Genomic DNA, 21446 nt, shown 5'->3' with positions numbered 1-21446 from the left:
GACATAGAAAAAACGAAGCGCAGGCGACCCCACATGTCAGAATCGTTCTCTTGAAGTCCCCTGAGACATAACAGACCCAAGAAAACTAGCAGCCTATCTGCCAAGGGAAGTAAGGGAAAAATATACAAACACACCCCAAATTTGAGTACCGCCACAAAGGGTAAGGCTGTCTTAACAGGCCCGACATAGCACACTCCGAAAAGGATAAGCCATGGTACACGCTAATAAATGCACCCATATAAAATAGCTCCCTGAACGCTGCGGCAGGCCCGCTCGCGTAGGAGACCCAAGCGCGGGAAGTTTCGCGCCAAAATATGTCGGCTCCTAGAACAGCGCTGCAAACAGACCCGGAGCCCGCAATGAAACAGACACCCACACCGGCGTCGCCCAAATTTGAACATTCACCTCGGGGAGGAAAAGAAACAAAGTTGCTCGGTCTCAACAGCAGTTGAGAACCAGCGGGAGCCTCTTAAGCTCAGCAGAGACACGGGTCCTGGCCGGTGACCGAAGAACACCCCGGAGCCGAGCTCACCTCCCCGCGGGCACACTGGGAGTCATGCAATCATGCACCTCCCCAAGTCAACACCGGGAGCCGTCCAAACATGGCCTCCCTCACTGGCCGCGGCAACTTCGAGAAGGGACAGCCCCAGAACCTACAAACACTGCAGCTCCCGTGTCCCCGGCAAGAAGGGAAGCTCTCGCTTCTGCCGCGTGGGAAGGCACCTACTCCCGAAACCGAGTGTAGCCCATTACCAAAGCCACACTGAAGAAAACCAAAAAAAATTTTTTTTTTTTTATACTCTCCCCACAACAAATATCGTATAACAACAGAAAAGAAGAACCACTCCACGGGGAACCACCAGCGTTCATACCAGCACAAAACAGCCCCGCAGTTCAAATACAAAGTGAAGTAAACATATACTCACAACCTTGTTAGTAGTGCTGGCAAATGCTCAGCACTAGCAGGGCAAAACAGTAGCTGTGAAGTCCCTTTTTTTTGAAGGGAAAGAAGAAAAAATAGGGACTAAGGCAGACCCTCTATCCTCGGAGGGAGGGTGAGGCAGGGACAAGGGGTGGCCCAAGTGTAACCTCTAAAGCCGGCACCGTTCAGCCGGACACCCCTGTCTCATGAAGAGAAACCTCAACAGGAGAAAATAAAGTTCCAGCCACAGCCAGAATTCAGGAGCTAGTTGAATAGCGATCTTTTCCTGCTGGGAGATAGAGAATACTGAATAAACAGGAGGAGTGCCAGCCAATAGGACCACCTGTTAATCAGTTTCTCTATCTCCGCCTGCTGGTAGATGTGAGCTATCCCATCGGTCTCTGGATTCATCTGCTGCTGTTGCTAGGGAAACATTATTCATTCATGGTATATATTCAAGTGTGTTTCCAGTGTCAGGATTTAGCAAACCTTACTGGGAGTTGCTGCAGCACAACTGGCCTCCTAAGGCTCTCCAGCCTCACCTGCATCTCTTTATCTGAATACTTCTGAGGGTTCTTGCTTCCTTGGCTCTTTTTCCGTAGCTTCTTAAGTTCAGCTTGACACTTTTCAAGTGCATCCCCCTTATTCCTCTGCTCTGTTTGATATTTCTTCAATGCAGCCTATGTACAAAAAAGATGACAGCATTTGTTTTAGGGTCAGCCATAGGGTTGTACCCTACTGACTTAATACATAATAGCATGATGATGTTGTAAACAGTCCAAGGTAGCTAAAAAGCCATGAAAACTACTTAGAATTAACTGGAATCCAGAGCTTCCAGGAATTCCAGACAAGGGGCTGGCAAGCTGTTCTGTCACACTGCAACACCTGTGTAGGAAATTTGCTGTATGATCTGATACTTGGAAAGAGTTTGCAAGTAAGAATCAAGCAGCTGAAATGTTTGTATTACTTACACTTAGATACCTGGCATCCAAGTCTACTTTCTGCTCAATCTGAATAAGTAGTTCATTGTGAAAGCTCTTTAACTGGAAAAGAAATGCATGTTACTGAACCACATTTGCTAGGCATTAGGCTTGTATCAGACATCAAGCGGTACATGGTAGATAATCATAATAGTACATAATTGATGCCAAGAAATGTTTTATTTTATGAATGCACTTTGTTGTACCCTAATTATAAAGTATTAAATATCTAATAAAATGAACATAATGAAATCAAGACCGTTATAAATAGCAGAGGCAGGAAGATGAGCAAACAAAAAGCCATACATAAGACTTAAACTTTAGAATAACAATCCTCTGAAGGAGGCATTCAACCGTCTGCCCAAGACCAGAAAGGACATATGGAAGTGCATACGAGACAGCAATTGGCAGAAGGTGGCAGACAACAAGGAACTGAAGAACTATGCCAACAGAAACTGATTTTATACTGATTGAAACAAATCTATTTGCTTGGTCACCAATTCAGAGCAAATCTTAAGCAGAACAGTTGGTGTACAGCTGAAGCTCTCAATTCCCCACTAGACCTCTAGAGACTTAGTCTAATTATCCCTCGCTATCTGACATCCAAGACTGGCATATAAAGGAACCCAACACTCACCATCTCTTCTAACTGATTCTGAATTTGCCGATGAACTTCAGCCATCTGGAAGAGAACATCTCCTGGAAAGTCAAGGGAAAAAAAAAAAAAAAGTTAAAAATGCAGCGATCAGAAGTCCACCACCATACATTAGCAGTTTTACAGGGCACTTCATAGCATGTGATTTTTGGATGTGTAAAACCTCAAAACTATGAATACAAGTGTTTTATATAAATGCAAAAACTGAATGAGCTCAGAATGCTACAAGCCTGATGCCACAAAGACAAGGCTGGAGGACCCTAAATAGTTCCCTACTGCACTCACTGGTACCGTGAAATAGGAACAGACGCTATCCAGCAGTATAATGTTCTACAGTACTGTATTTGGTACAGCAAATTCACATGGCAGAATGGGACGGTTCAGAAGGACTATTTACAGAGTGTGCACTGGGCTATCTGGTTCTCAGTGGCAACCAAGTCCTTTTAAAGACCTTCTATGGCGGTCAGCTGAGATTCTAAAAGTATCCTAAATTCAAGCAGAATGAAAGTATCAGAATGGGGTAAAGGGCAACAAAGATGCATTTGAAACAAAGCCCAAGGATTGAAAAGTAGAAAAGGAGTCTGCATTAATAGCAGTATTAAAGGGTCTCCCCATCACCACTGTGGATGCTTCAGTTGTTCCTTCTGCCTGGTCACAGGCATCCCTTAAGGCCAAGCCCCATTTAACTGGAATGGCTGTTCTCCTGGGTAAATGCTATAGAACGGATAAAACTTATTAAAAAAAAAAAAAAAAAAAAAAAGACTAGGGGACACACAATGAAGTTATATGGAAATACCTTTCACTCAACAGTTAAGCTCTGGAGCTTGTTGCTGAAGGATGTAGTAACAGTAATTAGCATACATGGGTTTAAGAAAGGTTCGGACAAGTTCCTGGAGGAAGAGACCATAGTTTGCTACTGAGACAGCCATGGGGGAAGCCACTGTTTGCTCTAAGATCAATAGCATGGAATGCTGCTTCTATTTGGGTTTCTGTCAGTACCTGTGACCTGAATTGCTCACTTTTAGAAACATAATCCCAGGCTAGATGGACTATTGGTCTGACACAATATGGCTATTCTTGCTTGACTAGGGCATCCACCTTCAGAAGACAGAATTTGGTTGAGCTCCTCAGGCAGTAGCTGGTAAAGCCTGCCCAAGAGACCCGTGCCCTAGAATTTACCCTCTGGCTTCTCTCCAGAACCATCTGGAACACAGCCCTATAGAACTGGAAGGCCTTCCAGGATGTGGTCTTCAAAGGGCTCTGCTTGAGTTGAGGGCTACATTCACCAAAATTGTTGAGCTGATTGTAAGCTCTTCTGAGCAGAGAGTCTATAAATGTCAAGATGTACAGCGCTGCTTATGCCTTTCAACACTATATAAGTGAGAAGAAGTAGCAGCAGCATCTGAATTGGACAACTAGGGAACCCTCTTCATCTGGCAGGAGGCTCCTTCCCATGGCAAGTCCTTGAAGACCACCTCTTCTGTCTCCCTCCTCGAAGGGCATGTGAGACTAGGATCCAATCTAAGTCAAAAGGACTTGCTGAGCTCCAGGCCAGGGCCTCTGGAGTGTGGAGCTGAGGACAGAGCCTCTGTGTACATAGAAGGCAGAGTTCATATGCTTGGGGACAAGCCCTGCCTGAAGCACTCAGTAATGACTAACAGCCCTTCTGACCCCAGGTGGCTCCCCAAACCTTGTTACCTGAACTGGGTGGTCTAGGGCAGGGGTAGGCAATTCCAGTCCTCAAGAGCCGGAACCAGGTCAGGTTTTCAGGATATCCACAATGAATATGTATGAGATGAGCTTGTATGCACTACCTCCTTGAGATGCAAATCTATCTCATGCATATTTATTGTGGATATCCTGAAATTCTGACCTGGCTCCGGCTTTCGAGGACCAGAATTGCTTACCCCTGGGTCTAGGGGGTCCCCTTTGCCCCCCCTTGGCTGTACTGCTCTCACCATGCAGTTCTCTGCTGTGATGGGGGGGGGGGGGGGTAGAGAAGATAAAACGGCCACAGTTCCTGCCAAATAAGGAAGAACCACAAGTGGTACATATTCGATTCCACCAGAAGAAGTACACCGCAATAGCAGCTATGGCACAAAATTAAAATACCGAGACTTTTGTTCCCTTAAACCCCTAATTAGCTGGAATACAAACACACACACCCCTGATTTATAAATTTATGGGAACCTAAGAATAGAAACCCTTATTATAAAATATTTTAAAACATTACATAATATTCTCTAACACAATCTACTCCGTGCCACAACCCATGATACTATTATACAATACAATTAGACTATAAGAGACTGTTTAGCAGGCAACAAGAAATCCTAAAATTCCTCAGCATGCAGATTCACCCAGAACCAAGAATTGGCTCATCAATGTTAATGATTCTCCTTCCGGATTAAGGACATCTTAACCAAAAAGTGTATAGGTGGAAGCTACTCCAAGTTCTTGGTACATCAATATCTGCCAGTGATTAGACGGCTCATGAACTCAACTGGAGTTGTACAAAAACCTAATTTTGTTTTAATGAAAACAGATTAAGTGGAAACAGTTTACAGAAAAACCATACATGTATAGAGCGCTTAGACCAAAGAAACCCATCTTCCTGTGCCAATTGTATCCAATCACAAGAGGTGGTGTCCTGGCACAAACCTAAATCCTGTCTAGTGTCCTGATTTAAAAAAAATAAGTTTCAGGGTCAGATGTGATGTGCTTTTCTTCCCTCCCTTAATTAGTATTTGCTGATTGATTAGATATTTAGAAACAAAGTCCAGCAGATGCTTCTCCTGAAAGGTAGACTTGGGGAGGGTGCCCTGCGTCCCCACTGCCATGGCAGCAGTCACGTGGCATCGCCCTAGTGAACAACCCTGCCCACCATCCCCAGACCAATAATTTATTTTTATTTAATTCCTTTTCTATCTATCCCGTTGTCCCCAAAGAGCTCAGAACGGGTTACAGGTTAAACATACATAATTTTAGTACAAGATCAGAAGTCCACCACCATACATTAGCAGTTTTACAGGGCACTTCATAGCATGTGATTTTTGGATGTGTAAAACCTCAAAACTATGAATACAAGTGTTTTATATAAATGCAAAAACTGAATGAGCTCAGAATGCTACAAGCCTGATGCCACAAAGACAAGGCTGGAGGACCCTAAATAGTTCCCTACTGCACTCACTGGTACCGTGAAATAGGAACAGACGCTATCCAGCAGTATAATGTTCTACAGTACTGTATTTGGTACAGCAAATTCACATGGCAGAATGGGACGGTTCAGAAGGACTATTTACAGAGTGTGCACTGGGCTATCTGGTTCTCAGTGGCAACCAAGTCCTTTTAAAGACCTTCTATGGCGGTCAGCTGAGATTCTAAAAGTATCCTAAATTCAAGCAGAATGAAAGTATCAGAATGGGGTAAAGGGCAACAAAGATGCATTTGAAACAAAGCCCAAGGATTGAAAAGTAGAAAAGGAGTCTGCATTAATAGCAGTATTAAAGGGTCTCCCCATCACCACTGTGGATGCTTCAGTTGTTCCTTCTGCCTGGTCACAGGCATCCCTTAAGGCCAAGCCCCATTTAACTGGAATGGCTGTTCTCCTGGGTAAATGCTATAGAACGGATAAAACTTATTAAAAAGAAAAAAAAAAAAAAAGACTAGGGGACACACAATGAAGTTATATGGAAATACCTTTCACTCAACAGTTAAGCTCTGGAGCTTGTTGCTGAAGGATGTAGTAACAGTAATTAGCATACATGGGTTTAAGAAAGGTTCGGACAAGTTCCTGGAGGAAGAGACCATAGTTTGCTACTGAGACAGCCATGGGGGAAGCCACTGTTTGCTCTAAGATCAATAGCATGGAATGCTGCTTCTATTTGGGTTTCTGTCAGTACCTGTGACCTGAATTGCTCACTTTTAGAAACATAATCCCAGGCTAGATGGACTATTGGTCTGACACAATATGGCTATTCTTGCTTGACTAGGGCATCCACCTTCAGAAGACAGAATTTGGTTGAGCTCCTCAGGCAGTAGCTGGTAAAGCCTGCCCAAGAGACCCGTGCCCTAGAATTTACCCTCTGGCTTCTCTCCAGAACCATCTGGAACACAGCCCTATAGAACTGGAAGGCCTTCCAGGATGTGGTCTTCAAAGGGCTCTGCTTGAGTTGAGGGCTACATTCACCAAAATTGTTGAGCTGATTGTAAGCGCTTCTGAGCAGAGAGTCTATAAATGTCAAGATGTACAGCGCTGCTTATGCCTTTCAACACTATATAAGTGAGAAGAAGTAGCAGCAGCATCTGAATTGGACAACTAGGGAACCCTCTTCATCTGGCAGGAGGCTCCTTCCCATGGCAAGTCCTTGAAGACCACCTCTTCTGTCTCCCTCCTCGAAGGGCATGTGAGACTAGGATCCAATCTAAGTCAAAAGGACTTGCTGAGCTCCAGGCCAGGGCCTCTGGAGTGTGGAGCTGAGGACAGAGCCTCTGTGTACATAGAAGGCAGAGTTCATATGCTTGGGGACAAGCCCTGCCTGAAGCACTCAGTAATGACTAACAGCCCTTCTGACCCCAGGTGGCTCCCCAAACCTTGTTACCTGAACTGGGTGGTCTAGGGCAGGGGTAGGCAATTCCAGTCCTCAAGAGCCGGAACCAGGTCAGGTTTTCAGGATATCCACAATGAATATGTATGAGATGAGCTTGTATGCACTACCTCCTTGAGATGCAAATCTATCTCATGCATATTTATTGTGGATATCCTGAAATTCTGACCTGGCTCCGGCTTTCGAGGACCAGAATTGCTTACCCCTGGGTCTAGGGGGTCCCCTTTGCCCCCCCTTGGCTGTACTGCTCTCACCATGCAGTTCTCTGCTGTGATGGGGGGGGGGGGGGGTAGAGAAGATAAAACGGCCACAGTTCCTGCCAAATAAGGAAGAACCACAAGTGGTACATATTCGATTCCACCAGAAAAAGTACACCGCAATAGCAGCTATGGCACAAAATTAAAATACCGAGACTTTTGTTCCCTTAAACCCCTAATTAGCTGGAATACAAACACACACACCCCTGATTTATAAATTTATGGGAACCTAAGAATAGAAACCCTTATTATAAAATATTTTAAAACATTACATAATATTCTCTAACACAATCTACTCCGTGCCACAACCCATGATACTATTATACAATACAATTAGACTATAAGAGACTGTTTAGCAGGCAACAAGAAATCCTAAAATTCCTCAGCATGCAGATTCACCCAGAACCAAGAATTGGCTCATCAATGTTAATGATTCTCCTTCCGGATTAAGGACATCTTAACCAAAAAGTGTATAGGTGGAAGCTACTCCAAGTTCTTGGTACATCAATATCTGCCAGTGATTAGACGGCTCATGAACTCAACTGGAGTTGTACAAAAACCTAATTTTGTTTTAATGAAAACAGATTAAGTGGAAACAGTTTACAGAAAAACCATACATGTATAGAGCGCTTAGACCAAAGAAACCCATCTTCCTGTGCCAATTGTATCCAATCACAAGAGGTGGTGTCCTGGCACAAACCTAAATCCTGTCTAGTGTCCTGATTTAAAAAAAATAAGTTTCAGGGTCAGATGTGATGTGCTTTTCTTCCCTCCCTTAATTAGTATTTGCTGATTGATTAGATATTTAGAAACAAAGTCCAGCAGATGCTTCTCCTGAAAGGTAGACTTGGGGAGGGTGCCCTGCGTCCCCACTGCCATGGCAGCAGTCACGTGGCATCGCCCTAGTGAACAACCCTGCCCACCATCCCCAGACCAATAATTTATTTTTATTTAATTCCTTTTCTATCTATCCCGTTGTCCCCAAAGAGCTCAGAACGGGTTACAGGTTAAACATACATAATTTTAGTACAAGATGATACAAGTTTTATCCTACTTTGACACACTTGGACAGTTTACAGGTTAAGCAAATATATTTAGCTCATGGCTTCAAGTCAGAAGGTTCAGGAAATTTATCTAGTCAGCCGCTGATTTAGTTTATGAGGAAAAAACATAGTAACATAGTAGATGACGGCAGATAAAGACCCGAATGGTCCATCCAGTCTGCCCAACCTAATTCAATTTAAATTTTTTTTTTTTTTTTTTTTAATTTTTCTTCTTAGCTATTTCTGGGCAAGAATCCAAAGCTTTACCCGGTACTGTGCTTGGGTTCCAACTGCCGAAATCTCTGTTAAGACTTACTCCAGCCCATCTACACCCTTCCAGCCATTGAAGCCCTCCCCTGCCCATCCTCCACCAAACGGCCATACACAGACCGTGCAAGTCTGCCCAGTAACTGGCCTAGTTCAATATTTAATATTATTTTCTGATTCTAAATCTTCTGTGTTCATCCCACGCTTCTTTGAACTCAGTCACAGTTTTACTCTCCACCACCTCTCTCCGGAGCGCATTCCAGGCATCCACTACCCTCTCTGTAAAGTAGAATTTCCTAACATTGCCCCTGAATCTACCACCCCTCAACTTCAAATTATGTCCTCTGGTTTTACCATTTTCCTTTCTCTGGAAAAGATTTTGTTCTACGTTAATACCCTTTAAGTATTTGAACGTCTGAATCATATCTCCCCTGTCTCTCCTTTCCTCTAGGGTATACATATTCAGGGCTTCCAGTCTCTCCTCATACGTCTTCTGGCGCAAGCCTCCTATCATTTTCGTCGCCCTCCTCTGGACCGCCTCAAGTCTTCTTATGTCTTCGCCATATACGGTCTCCAAAACTGAACACAATACTCCAAGTGGGGCCTCACCAATGACCTGTACAGGGGCATCAACACCTTCTTCCTTCTACTGACTATGCCTCTCTTTATACAGCCCAGCATCCTTCTGGCAGCAGCCACTGCCTTGTCACACTGTTTTTTCGCCTTTAGATCTTCGGACACTATCACCCCAAGGTCCCTCTCCCCGTCCGTGCATATCAGCTTCTCTCCTCTCAGCATATATGGTTCCTTCCTATTATTAATCCCCAAATGCATTACTCTGCATTTCTTTGCATTGAATTTTAGTTGCCAGGCATTAGACCATTCCTCTAACTTTTGCAGATCCTTTTTCATATTTTCCACTCCCTCTTCGGTGTCTACTCTGTTACAAATCTTGGTATCATCTGCAAAGAGGCACACTTTTCCTTCTAACCCTTCAGCAATGTCACTCACAAACATATTGAACAGGATTGGCCCCAGCACCGAACCCTGAGGGACTCCACTAGTCACCTTTCCTTCCTTCGAGCGACTTCCATTAACCACCACCCTCTGGCGTCTGTCCGACAGCCAGTTTCTGACCCAGTTCACCACTTTGGGTCCTAACTTCAGCCCTTCAAGTTTGTTCAACAGCCTCCTACGAGGAACTGTATCAAAGGCTTTGCTGAAATCCAAGTAAATTACATCTAGCATATGTCCTCGATCCAGCTCTTTGGTCACCGAATCAAAAAATTCAATCAGATTCGTTTGGCATGATTTACCTTTTGTAAAGCCATGTTGCCTCGGATCCTGTAACCCATTAGATTCAAGAAGTACACTATCCTTTCTTTCAGCAACACTTCCATTATTTTTCCAACAACTGAAGTGAGGCTCACCGGCCTGTAGTTTCCTGCTTCATCCCTGTGACCACTTTTATGAATAGGGACCACATCCGCTCTCCTCCAATCCCCAGGAATCACTCCCGTCTCCAGAGATTTGTTGAACAAGTCTTTAATAGGACTCGCCAGAACCTCTCTGAGCTCCCTTAGTATCCTGGGATGGATCCCGTCTGGTCTCATCGCTTTGTCCACCTTCAGTTTTTCAAGTTGCTCATAAACATCCTCCTCCGTGTACGGCGCAGAATCTACTCCATTTTCTCGTGTAACTTTGCCAGACAATCTCGGTCCTTCTCCAGGATTTTCTTCTGTGAACACAGAACAGAAGTATTTGTTTAGCACATTTGCTTTCTCCTCATCACTCTCCACATATTTGTTCCCAGCATCTTTTAGCCTAGCAATTCCATTTTTTATCTTCCTCCTTTCACTAATATATCTGAAAAAAATTTTATCTCCCTTTTTTACATTTTTAGCCATTTGTTCTTCCGCCTGTGCCTTCGCCAAACGTATCTCTCTCTTGGCTTCTTTCAGTTTCACCCTGTAGTCCCTTTCTGCTCTCCTCTTCTTGGGTTTTTTTATATTTCATGAACGCCAACTCTTTCGCTTTTATTTTCTCAGCCACTAGGTTGGAGAACCATATCGGCTTCCTTTTTCTCTTGTTTTTATTGATTTTCTTCACATAAAGGTCCGTAGCCATTTTTATCGCTCCTTTCAGCTTAGACCACTGTTTTTCCACTTCTCTTATGTCCTCCCATCCTAACAGCTCTTTCTCCAGGTACTTTCCCATTGCATTAAAGTCCGTACGTTTGAAATCTAGGACTTTAAGTATCGTGCGGCCGCTCTCTACTTTAGCCGTTATATCAAACCAAACTGTTTGATGATCGCTACTACCCAGGTGAGCACCCACTCGAACATTAGAGATACTCTCTCCATTTGTGAGGACCAGATCCAATATCGCTTTTTCCCTTGTGGGTTCCGTCACCATTTGTCTGAGCAGAACCTCTTGAAAGGCATCCACAATCTCCCTACTTCTTTCCGATTCCGCAAACGGAACATTCCAGTCCGCATCCGGCAGGTTGAAATCTCCCAACAGCAGAACCTCCTCTTTCCTTCCAAACCCTCTTGGTTTAACTGCATTCTCACATCAACTCTTGCACTGGAGGCAACATGTCAACCAATTCATTTAGAAGCACATGTGAATTATCAATTATTTCTAGGTTATACTAGGAAGTTTAACCACCACTAAACATTAACAGCACCTTCATTTGCTTATAATCAAGGCTTCTAGTTCCCTTTGTTGAACAGTGACTTCAGCATGCAATCAGGTACAAGTCACTCTGAACTGAGAACACAAACAACTTCCTAATCACACAAGATCAAGTTCCAGCCCTTCCTCCTAGTTGTTCACAGGCTTTTATGCAATGCAAAAAGTCAATCTCCCTGTATTGAAGGATAGCCAGAATTATGGGTATTACTGTACAGAGCATGTCTTAACGGTAAGAAAAATGAACAGAAAGCAGCATCTAGAACTACACAGACCTGCACACTTTAACAAACCATTCTTTTCTTTGGGCATATTATTCAAAGCAAGCTGGTGAAGTCGTATCAGCAGCAGCAGAAAAAAAAAAAGAAAGTCACCAATGCAGAGTGATACCGACATTCAACTTACGGTGCTCTCGTCCCAAGACAAACATTAAGCAAAGTGCACAATGTTATAAGCATAGGCCAAGTACCACCCAAATTTGCAGACTCAAACTAGAGAATGGCATGGGGATGGGGCCATTTGGTTGACCATGAGGATAGAAGAGACAGAGCTCACAGGAACAAAACTTTGTCATTCTCTAAAAGCTTGAGATTAGCCTTAAACAGGCTGTTCCAATTAGACAGAACAGCATCTATAAAATGCTATTATCAATTTGTACATTTAACACATCTTAGATAACTGGCATCTGAATTCAGTGATAAAAACTGCAGAAGCTGCTTTTGGATTTAAATGAAGCACTTAAATATGACATGTGTCTTGTGGCAACAAGAGTCTTGTCTGCTACTAGACTCCTACCATCATCTGCCCAGTTGCTCAAGCATCTTACTGTTACTGCAATAGACTTATCCATTGTTGCTGGCATCAAGGAGCATTTCCAACGCAGATGTGCAAGTCATGCTGTGCCCTGAGCAGCAGTTGATTTGGGCTGGGCTGGCATGTGGTGGGGGTGCAAAGACATTTTTTGAAAATTATGCCAAATTATATTTTAAAAAATTTGAAAAGTTAAATTATTTCTACTGAGCCGGAAAGAAAATATAAAGCTGTACATAAACTATATGTACTCGTACTGTACATATTAAAATATTAATAAGTAACTTAAACAGGAATACAGTGATGTGAAAGTTTTTAACCTCCTCCATTCTGATTTCCCCTAGTTTTGCAATATGTCACCCTGCAGTATAACCATAAAGCACAGTTACTTACCGTAACAGGTGTTATCCAGGGACAGCAGGCAGATATTCTTAACACATGGGTGACGTCACCGACGGAGCCCTCGGTACGGACCTTTTTAACTAGAAGTTTCTAGTTGGCCGCACCGCGCGTGCGCGAGTGCCTTCCCGCCCGACGTAGGAGTGCGTGGTCCCCAGTTAGGATAAGCCAGCTAAGAAGCCAACCCGGGGAGGTGGGTGGGACGTAAGAATATCTGCCTGCTGTCCCTGGATAACACCTGTTACGGTAAGTAACTGTGCTTTATCCCAGGACAAGCAGGCAGCATATTCTTAACACATGGGTGACCTCCAAGCTAACAAAGAGGGAGGGGGGATGGTTGGCCATCATGAAAATAAATTCTGTAACACCGATTGGCCGAAGTGACCATCCCGTCTGGAAAAGGCATCCAGACAGTAGTGAGTAGTGAACGTGTGAACTGAGGACCAAGTGGCAGCCTTGCAGATTTCCTCGATGGGCGTGGAACGGAGGAAAGCTACAGAAGCAGCCATAGCTCGGACTCTGTGGGCCGTGACAGCACCTTCCAGTGAGAGACCGGCCCGAGCATAGCAGAATGCAATACAGGCAGCAAGCCAATTTGAAAGTGTCCGTTTGGAGACAGGACGACCCAAACGGTTGGGATCGAAAGACAAAAATAGCTGAGGGGATGTACGGTGAGCTCTGGTACGATCAAGGTAGTAAGCAAGGGCACGCTTACAGTCCAGCGTGTGCAGCGCCTGTTCCCCAGGGTGCGAGTGAGGCTTAGGGAAGAAGACGGGCAGCACAATGGACTGGTTGAGGTGAAAAGCCGAGACCACCTTGGGAAGGAATTTAGGGTGGGTACGCAGAACAACCTTGTCATGGTGAAAAACAGTGAACGGTGGGTCAGCAACCAGTGCATGCAGTTCGCTAACTCTCCTGGCAGAGATGATGGCAATTAGGAAAAGTACCTTCCAGGTAAGAAGCCTGAGCGAAGTTGTGGCAAGAGGCTCAAACGGAGGTTTCATGAGTGCTGAGAGAACTACATTCAGGTCCCAGACGACAGGAGGAGGCTTGAGAGGCGGCTTGATATTGAAGAGCCCTCTCATAAATCTGGAAACCAGAGGATGAGCCGTGAGGGGTTTTCCGAGGATAGGCTCATGAAACGCAGTGATGGCACTGAGGTGGACTCTGATGGAGGTAGTTTTGAGGCCAGCGTTGGACAGCGAGAGCAAATATTCCAATACAGTTTCCACCGCTAAGGAGGTGGGTTCCTGATGATGCCGGAGACACCACGAGGAGAATCTGGTCCATTTCTGATGGTAACATTGGAGGGTGGCCGGTTTCCTGGAGGCGTCCAAGACGAGGCGGACCGGCTGAGATAGATTCTCTGGAGAGGTCAGCCCGAGAGAAACCAAGCTGTCAGGTGGAGCGAAGACAGATTGGGATGCAGTAGAGACTGATGCTGCTGTGTAAGTAGAGTAGGAAACACAGGAAGAGGAATGGGCTCCCTGGAGCTGAGTTGGAGCAGGAGGGAGAACCAGTGTTGTCGAGGCCACCGAGGGGCGATGAGAATCATGGTGGCGTTGTCCCTGCGGAGCTTGGACAAGGTCCGCAACATCAGAGGAAGTGGAGGGAAGGCATACAGGAACCGGTCCCTCCAATCGAGCAGGAATGCATCCGGGGACAGACGGTGAGGAGAGAAGAGTCTGGAACAGAAGAGGGGCAGTTGATGATTGTGAGGTGCTGCAAAGAGGTCCACCTGCGGCGTGCCCCATCGAGCAAAGATGGAGAGCAGAGTCGGAGGGTCCAACGTCCACTCGTGAGGTTGAAGGATGCGGCTGAGATTGTCGGCCAGGGAGTTCTGTTCTCCCTGGATATATACCGCCCTGAGAAAGAGATTGCGGTCCGTGGCCCAGGTCCAGATGCGCAGAGCCTCCAAACAAAGGGGGCGAGATCCGGTGCCGCCTTGTTTGTTTATGTAGTACATGGCGACTTGATTGTCTGTGCACAGGAGGAGGACTTGAGGACAGAGGAGATGTTGGAAAGCCTTGAGGGCGTAGAACATGGCTCTGAGTTCCAGGAAATTTATGTGATGACGACGCTCCTGTGGGGTCCAAAGTCCCTGGGTGCGTAGATCTCCCAGGTGAGCTCCCCACGCATAGGGGGATGCATCCGTGGTGATGATCATAGAGTGAGGGGGTAGATGAAAAAGAAGACCCCTGGAAAGATTTGAGGAGTTCAACCACCATTGGAGAGATTGCTGAAGAGATGATGTCACAGAGATGGGATGAGAAAGAAGATCCGTAGTCTGTGACCATTGGTTGGCGAGGGTCCACTGAGGTGTGCGAAGGTGGAGACGTGCCAGAGGGAGGACATGCACCGTCGAGGCCATGTGACCCAGGAGGACCATCATCTGACGGGCAGGAATGGAGGGATGCAGAAGCACCTGACGACAGAGGTGGAGCAGGGTTTGCTGACGATCGGAGGGGAGAAAAGCCCTCATTAGTGTGGTGTCCAGAACTGCTCCAATGAACTGAAGTCGCTGGGTGGGAAGCAGATGCGACTTGGGGTAGTTGATCTCGAACCCCAGGAGGTGGAGGAGAGAGATGGTGTGATGAGTAGCCTGTAGCACAAGTTGAGACGTAGGTGCTTTCACCAACCAATCGTCCAAATAGGGGAACACCTGGAGGTTGTGAGACCTGAGAAAGGCCGCCACTACTATAAGGCACTTGGTGAAGACCCTGGGTGAGGAAGCGAGGCCGAACGGTAGCACCTTGTACTGATAGTGGTGGTGCAGCACCTGGAACCGCAGGTAGCGGCGAGAATTCTGATTGATGGAGATGTGAGTGTAGGCCTCTTTGAGGTCCAGGGAACATAGCCAGTCGTGTTGAGAAAGAAGAGGGTAGAGCGTGGCAAGGGAGAGCATTCTGAACTTCTCCTTGACCAGACACTTGTTGAGGTCCCTGAGATCGAGAATGGGACGGAGGTCTCCCGTCTTTTTGGGTACCAGGAAGTAGCGGGAGTAGAATCCCTGACCCCTTTGATCTGGAGGTACTTCTTCGATGGCATTGAGAAGGAGGAGGGATTGAACCTCCCTCAGGAGGAGGGGGGTTTGAGATGAGTGTGAAGCAGACTCTACGGGAAGATTGTCCGGTGGAAGAGTCTGGAAATTGAGAGAGTAGCCGTGGCGGATGATGTTGAGGACCCACTGGTCCGATGTGATGACCTCCCAACGGCTGGAGAATATGGTGAGACGACCTCCGATTGGTTGTGGAAGAGGTAGCGAGGGTGGAAGACTGGCTATGCCCTGGAGAGAAGAGTCAAAAGGGCTGGGATTGCTTAGCAGGTTGAAGAGGCTTGGAGGGTTGAGTGGCCTGAGAACGAGCCTGGGCATGGTGCTGCTGTTGACGGGGCCGCCGAGGTTGTTGAGGAGGCGGATTGAGTGGCCTGGCTGAGAACCTGCGCTGATAAGATGACTGAGGTCGATAAGGTCGGGCAGGCGGAGCCTTCCTTTTTGGTTTGATCAGGGTGTCCCACCTTGTTTCATGGGCGGAGAGTTTCTGGGTGGTGGAATCCAGTGACTCTCCAAAAAGTTCATCCCCGAGACAGGGGGCATTGGCTAGACGGTCCTGGTGGTTGATGTCCAGGTCGGAGACTCTCAGCCAGGCCAAGCGGCGCATGGCAACGGCCATGGCAGAGGCACGGGAGGTGAGCTCGAATGAGTCGTATATCGAGCGGACCATAAACTTGCGCAGCTGAAGAAGGCCAGAGATGTGCTGTTGGAACAGCGGGACCTTGCGCTCCGACAGGTACTTTTGAAGGGCAGACAGCTGTTGGACCAAATGTTTCATATAGAACGAAAAATGAAAGGAATAGTTGTTCGCCCTGTTGGCCAGCATGGCATTCTGGTAGAGCCTCTTGCCAAACTTGTCCATGGTCTTACCCTCTCTGCCAGGAGGGGTAGAGGCATAGACACTGGAGCCCTGAGTCTTTTTCAAGGTGGATTCAACAAGAAGGGACTCATGGGGCAATTGAGACTTGTCGAACCCTGGAATAGGGATGACTCGATAGAGGTTGTCCAGTTTACGTGGAGCCCCCGGTACCGTAAGGGGATTCTCTAAGTTTTTGTAAAAGGTCTCCCGTAGGATATCATGCACGGGGAGCTTGAGGAACTCTTTAGGAGGCTGTTCGAAATCTAAAGCCTCCAGGAAGGCTTGAGACTTCTTTGAGTCAGATTCTAAAGGAAGGGACAGGGCTGCAGACATTTCCCTCAGAAATTTAGAAAATGAGGACTGCTCCGGTTTGGAGGTGGCATCGGGTGCCGACGGGTCCTCCTCAGATGAGGAGGGATCCTCCTCGGTACCGAGAGGGGTTTCCTCCCATAAGTCAGGGTCCCGGACCTCTGGTGCATGTCGAGACACCGGGGTGGAAGGTGAGGTATGGCGGGTCTTGGATAAAGATTTTCCAGAACGCACCGAAACGGTACCAGGAGAGGAAGACCGGCGTCGATCCCGGTCCCGGGAAGAATGACGCACTGCTTGGTGCCGAGGAGGATCCGATGTGGTATGGGAGTGCACCACTGGATGGGCATGAAGCTGCTCAGCCGAAAGAATCGGCATGGAAGTATTGATGGGTACCGAAGGGGTGGATACCGGGGGCTCGGTACGGGGCTCGGGCCGGTCTGGTACCGGAAGGAGCGGTGCCAGGATAGTGGGAAACAGGTGTTTGAGCTGCTGCTGCAATTGTTCCTGGAGTTGAGCCTTTAAGATGGCCGAGATACGGTCATCTAGGGGTGGCATCGGAACCGCTTTCTTTTTCTTCGGTTCCTTAGATGCCGCTCCACGCCCTGGCGATGAGGAGGCCGATGACGAGGCACTCACCGAGATCGGGGCGGAGCGCTTGCGGGACCGGTGCGATGCCGGCAAGGTCGGCGTCGCCACCGTAGTAGGAGGGCGCTCGAGGGAAGAGGAAGGCTTCTTAGCCGGCTTACCTGGCGCCAGAGACGCCGATGTGGGGTCGGGCGGTGTCGAGGTAGACGGTGCCGATTTCTGTGGTACCGTTGTCGATGTCGAGGAGTCCATCGCCGACCCGGTGCCGAAGAGGAGAGTTTGTTGAATTCTTCGGTTTTTAAGGGTTCTCTTTTGAAGAGTGGCACAGCGGGTGCAGGAGTCCGCCCGATGCTCCGGACCCAAACACTGCAAACACCAATTGTGTGGGTCAGTGAGGGAGATCGGGCGTGCACACCGCTGGCACTTTTTAAAACCGACCTGCGGGGGCATGAAGGGGAAAACGGCCTCCGCAAAATCGAACCCCGAGGCCTGTATAATGGCAACAGGCCCCGCCGGGGCAAAACGAAAAAAGGGGAAAAAAAGCAAAATTTTTTTTTTTTTTTACAAAGCAAAGAAAAAGGAAACCCGAAGGCAAAGGAAGATAAAAAATGGAAAAAAGCGCGAGCGGGAAGGCAAAAAGTGGTTTCAACGGCCGTTGAAAAAACACACGCGTCTTCTTCGCTCCGCGGAAACGAAGAAACTGGGGACCACGCACTCCTACGTCGGGCGGGAAGGCGCACGCGCGGTGCGGCCAACTAGAAACTTCTAGTTAAAAAGGTCCGTACCGAGGGCTCCGTCGGTGACGTCACCCATGTGTTAAGAATATGCTGCCTGCTTGTCCTGGGATAAAAAAAAGTTTACCTAGCAATGTTTTTGGTAGGTTGTCAAAGTGCCTCCAGGCTTCAGCTACACTAGCCTTTAGTTTGCTGATTACCAAACATGGTTACAGCAGTCAGCTGAAAACTAGGAAGGACAAGCTCAAATCCCACTGATGTTGCTCGAGATCTTGGACAAGTCACTTAACCCTCCATTGCTTCAGATACAAAACTAAGTTATAAGCCCTCCAGGGACAAGAAAAACACCTACTGTACTTGAATGTAACTTGCCTTAGCATTACTGAGAAAGATTATGATTTAAATCCAAATCCAAAATCTAATACCAGGTAAAGTGTGAACTTAATACAAAACACTACAAATGTTGTTCAGGACCTATAGAGCAATTACAACATACTTTAATAGCAGTACCTTCCACAAATCACAAGCACCTACCTAGGAAAAGACAGTGCAAAAAATACTGCAGTGACCACTAGATCATCAAAAACCTATTGGAAAACTAAACAAAACCAGATTACAACAGAAAAACAGTGTTAACAAAAAACCATGTCTCTTTCAAACATGCAGAACACAGATCTTCACCCAATACAGAATAAGTAACCACAATATAAAAATAGACATAAAAATTAACTGAACCACCAAGCAGCTACACTCTTCATACAGTGTAATACCAGAGAAAGAGAAAGTAACATATATGCAAAATATGATAGTAGAAGACTGACATATTACAAACACTATATTGCAAATTAAATGCAAATAAAACAAAAAATTGAAAGTTATACCATTGGACTAAATGTATTTTTCAATTAGCTTTCAGAGGCCAAACAAACCCTTCTTCCTCAGGTCAGGACAGTATACTGCCGTTATGGTATTCTGTCCAACGTGAGGATGTTTTTTGTCTCTAAAAGTTAGACAAAAAGGTTATTAAAATTAGTCCAATAAAAAACCAACCTATTTTCATTTTCTATTTTTTACTTATTAAGGAGTGTGTGGCGTAGTGGTTAGAGCCTGAGGTTGTGACTCTGGGCAAGTCACTTCATTACCCCAGGTACATTAAGTAGATTGTGAGCCCACCGGGACAGATAGGGGAAAATACTTGAAGTACCTGTATGCAAACCACTTTTGAGTGTGGTTGTAAAGCTACAAAAAGGCAGTATACAAGTGCCAATCCCTTTCCCTTTATTAACACAGCTACCACACTACAGCGTTCCATGCCACCAATCCAGGGCAAGCAGTAGCTTCCCCCATGGCTGTCTCAACAGAAGACTAAGGACTATTCCTCTAGGAACACATCCAAACCTTTTTTAAAACTAGCTACACTAACCGCTCTTACCACATCCTCTGGCAACACATTCCAGAGCTTAATAATTATTCCATAAGTGAAAAAATATTTCCTATTGATTTTAAAAGTATTATTCTTAACTTCATTGAGTGTCTCCTAGTCTTTGTAAATCTTGATGCAATAAAATCGTTCCACTTGTACCTGTTCTACGCCACTCGGGATTTTGTAGATTTCAATCATATTTCCCCTCAGCCATCTCTTTTCCAGGCTAAAGAGCCCTGATCTCTTTAGTCTTTCCTCATACGAGAGGAGTTCCATCCTCTTTATCATCTTGGCACTCTTCTTTGAACCTTTTCTAATGCCACTATATCTTTGAGCTAAGAAGACCAGAAATGAATGCAAGGTGAGGTTGCACCATTGAGTGACAGAGGCATTATAACATTCTTAATATTGTTTACCATCACTTTTCTAATAATTCCTAGCATCTTCTTTGCTTTCTTGGCCACTGCTGCACATTGGGCAGAAGGTTTCAGCATATTGTCCACAATGACACCCAGATCTTTTTCTTCAGCGTTGACCCCCCCCAAGGTGAACCCTAGCATCTGGTAACTATGATTTGGATTATTCTTCCCAATGTGCACCACTTTTCATTTCTCCACCCAATCTTCCAATTTCCTAAGGTCTTCCTGCAGTTTTTCTACAGTCCACATGCACAATGGTTAAAGCTACAGGCTCAGCACCCTGAGGTTGTAGATTCAAACCCACGCTGCTTCTTGTGTCCCTGGGCAAGTCACTTAATCCCCCCCCCCAATTGCCCCAGGTTCATTAGACAGTCAGTGAGCCTACTGGAACAGGGAAAAATGCTTGAGTACCTGAATAAATTAATGTAAAACCATTCTGAGATACCCTGGGAGAATGGTATAGAAAACTGCCCTTCTTTCCTCCCCATTTCAAGTCTGTCTTGTCTTAAATTGGATGTTAATGAATTTTAATTTGTATCTCTATAATTTTATCTCTTTTTTTACTTGTGTACATCGCTTTGTAAACAGATTCAGCGATACATCAAATATTAATAAACCTTGAACCTTGAATAAACAAACAACTTTGAACAGTTTAGTGTCATCTGCAAATTTAATCTCCAGATCATTTATAAATAAGTTAAATAGCACTGGTTCCAGTACAGATCCCTGTGGCACACCACTATTTATCCTCCTCCATTGTGAAAAATGGCCATTTAACCCTACTTACCCTTTTTTTTGTGTCCAATAATCAATTCTTAATCCACAGTTGAACATTGCCTCCTATCCCTAAATCTGTCCCTAAACAAGGGAAAAGTCCCTTAGGACTGGAAAATTGCTAACTTCATTCCGCTCCACAAAAAGGGATGCAGGTCAGAGGCTGAAAATTACAGACCCGCGAGTCTCACATCAATAGTATGTAAACTTATGGAGACGTTTATCAAAAAAAAATTGAATATGATTCTGGATGACGAGAGGCTGAGGGATCCCCACCAGCATGGCTTTACGAAGGGAAGATTTTGTCAATCCAATCTGATAAGCTTCTTTGACTGGGTAACGAAACAACTAGATAGGGGAGAATCCCTGGATATAGTGTATTTAGACTTCAGTAAAGTCTTTGATAGTGTCCCACACCGTAGGTTATTGAACAAAATGAATACAATGGGACTAGGAGAAACATTGACTGCATGGTTAAAGACTGGCTCAGTGGTAGACTTCAGAGGGTGGTGGTAAATGGTACTCCCTCAGAAACGTCGGAAGTGACCAGTGGAGTGCCGCAAGGCTCGGTCTTGGGTCCGATACTATTTAATATCTTTGTACAAGACCTGCCCCAAGAACTTCGAGGTAAGATTACATTATTTGCCAATGACG

At 45.8% G+C, this 21446-nt stretch overlaps 1 protein-coding gene across 3 annotated transcripts in view; it reads right to left on the bottom strand.

Annotated features, from left to right (window-relative positions):
• The window catches only part of BAIAP2 (BAR/IMD domain containing adaptor protein 2), a 174729-nt gene that overhangs the window by 85535 nt on the left and 67748 nt on the right, over window positions 1-21446 (bottom strand). For all 3 annotated transcript variants that reach the window (XM_033961495.1, XM_033961497.1, XM_033961496.1), the window contains exons 4-6: window positions 2540-2601; window positions 1894-1965; window positions 1465-1602 (exon numbers count right to left, since the gene is read on the bottom strand). In XM_033961495.1, the coding sequence (XP_033817386.1) occupies window positions 1465-1602; window positions 1894-1965; window positions 2540-2601 (272 nt within the window). The remainder of the gene's footprint in view (window positions 1-1464; window positions 1603-1893; window positions 1966-2539; window positions 2602-21446) is intronic.

The sequence above is a fragment of the Geotrypetes seraphini genome, chromosome 10, assembly GCF_902459505.1.
Source record: "Geotrypetes seraphini chromosome 10, aGeoSer1.1, whole genome shotgun sequence".
Classification (NCBI taxonomy): domain Eukaryota; kingdom Metazoa; phylum Chordata; class Amphibia; order Gymnophiona; family Dermophiidae; genus Geotrypetes; species Geotrypetes seraphini.
This window is presented reverse-complemented; position numbering and strand designations above follow the sequence as displayed.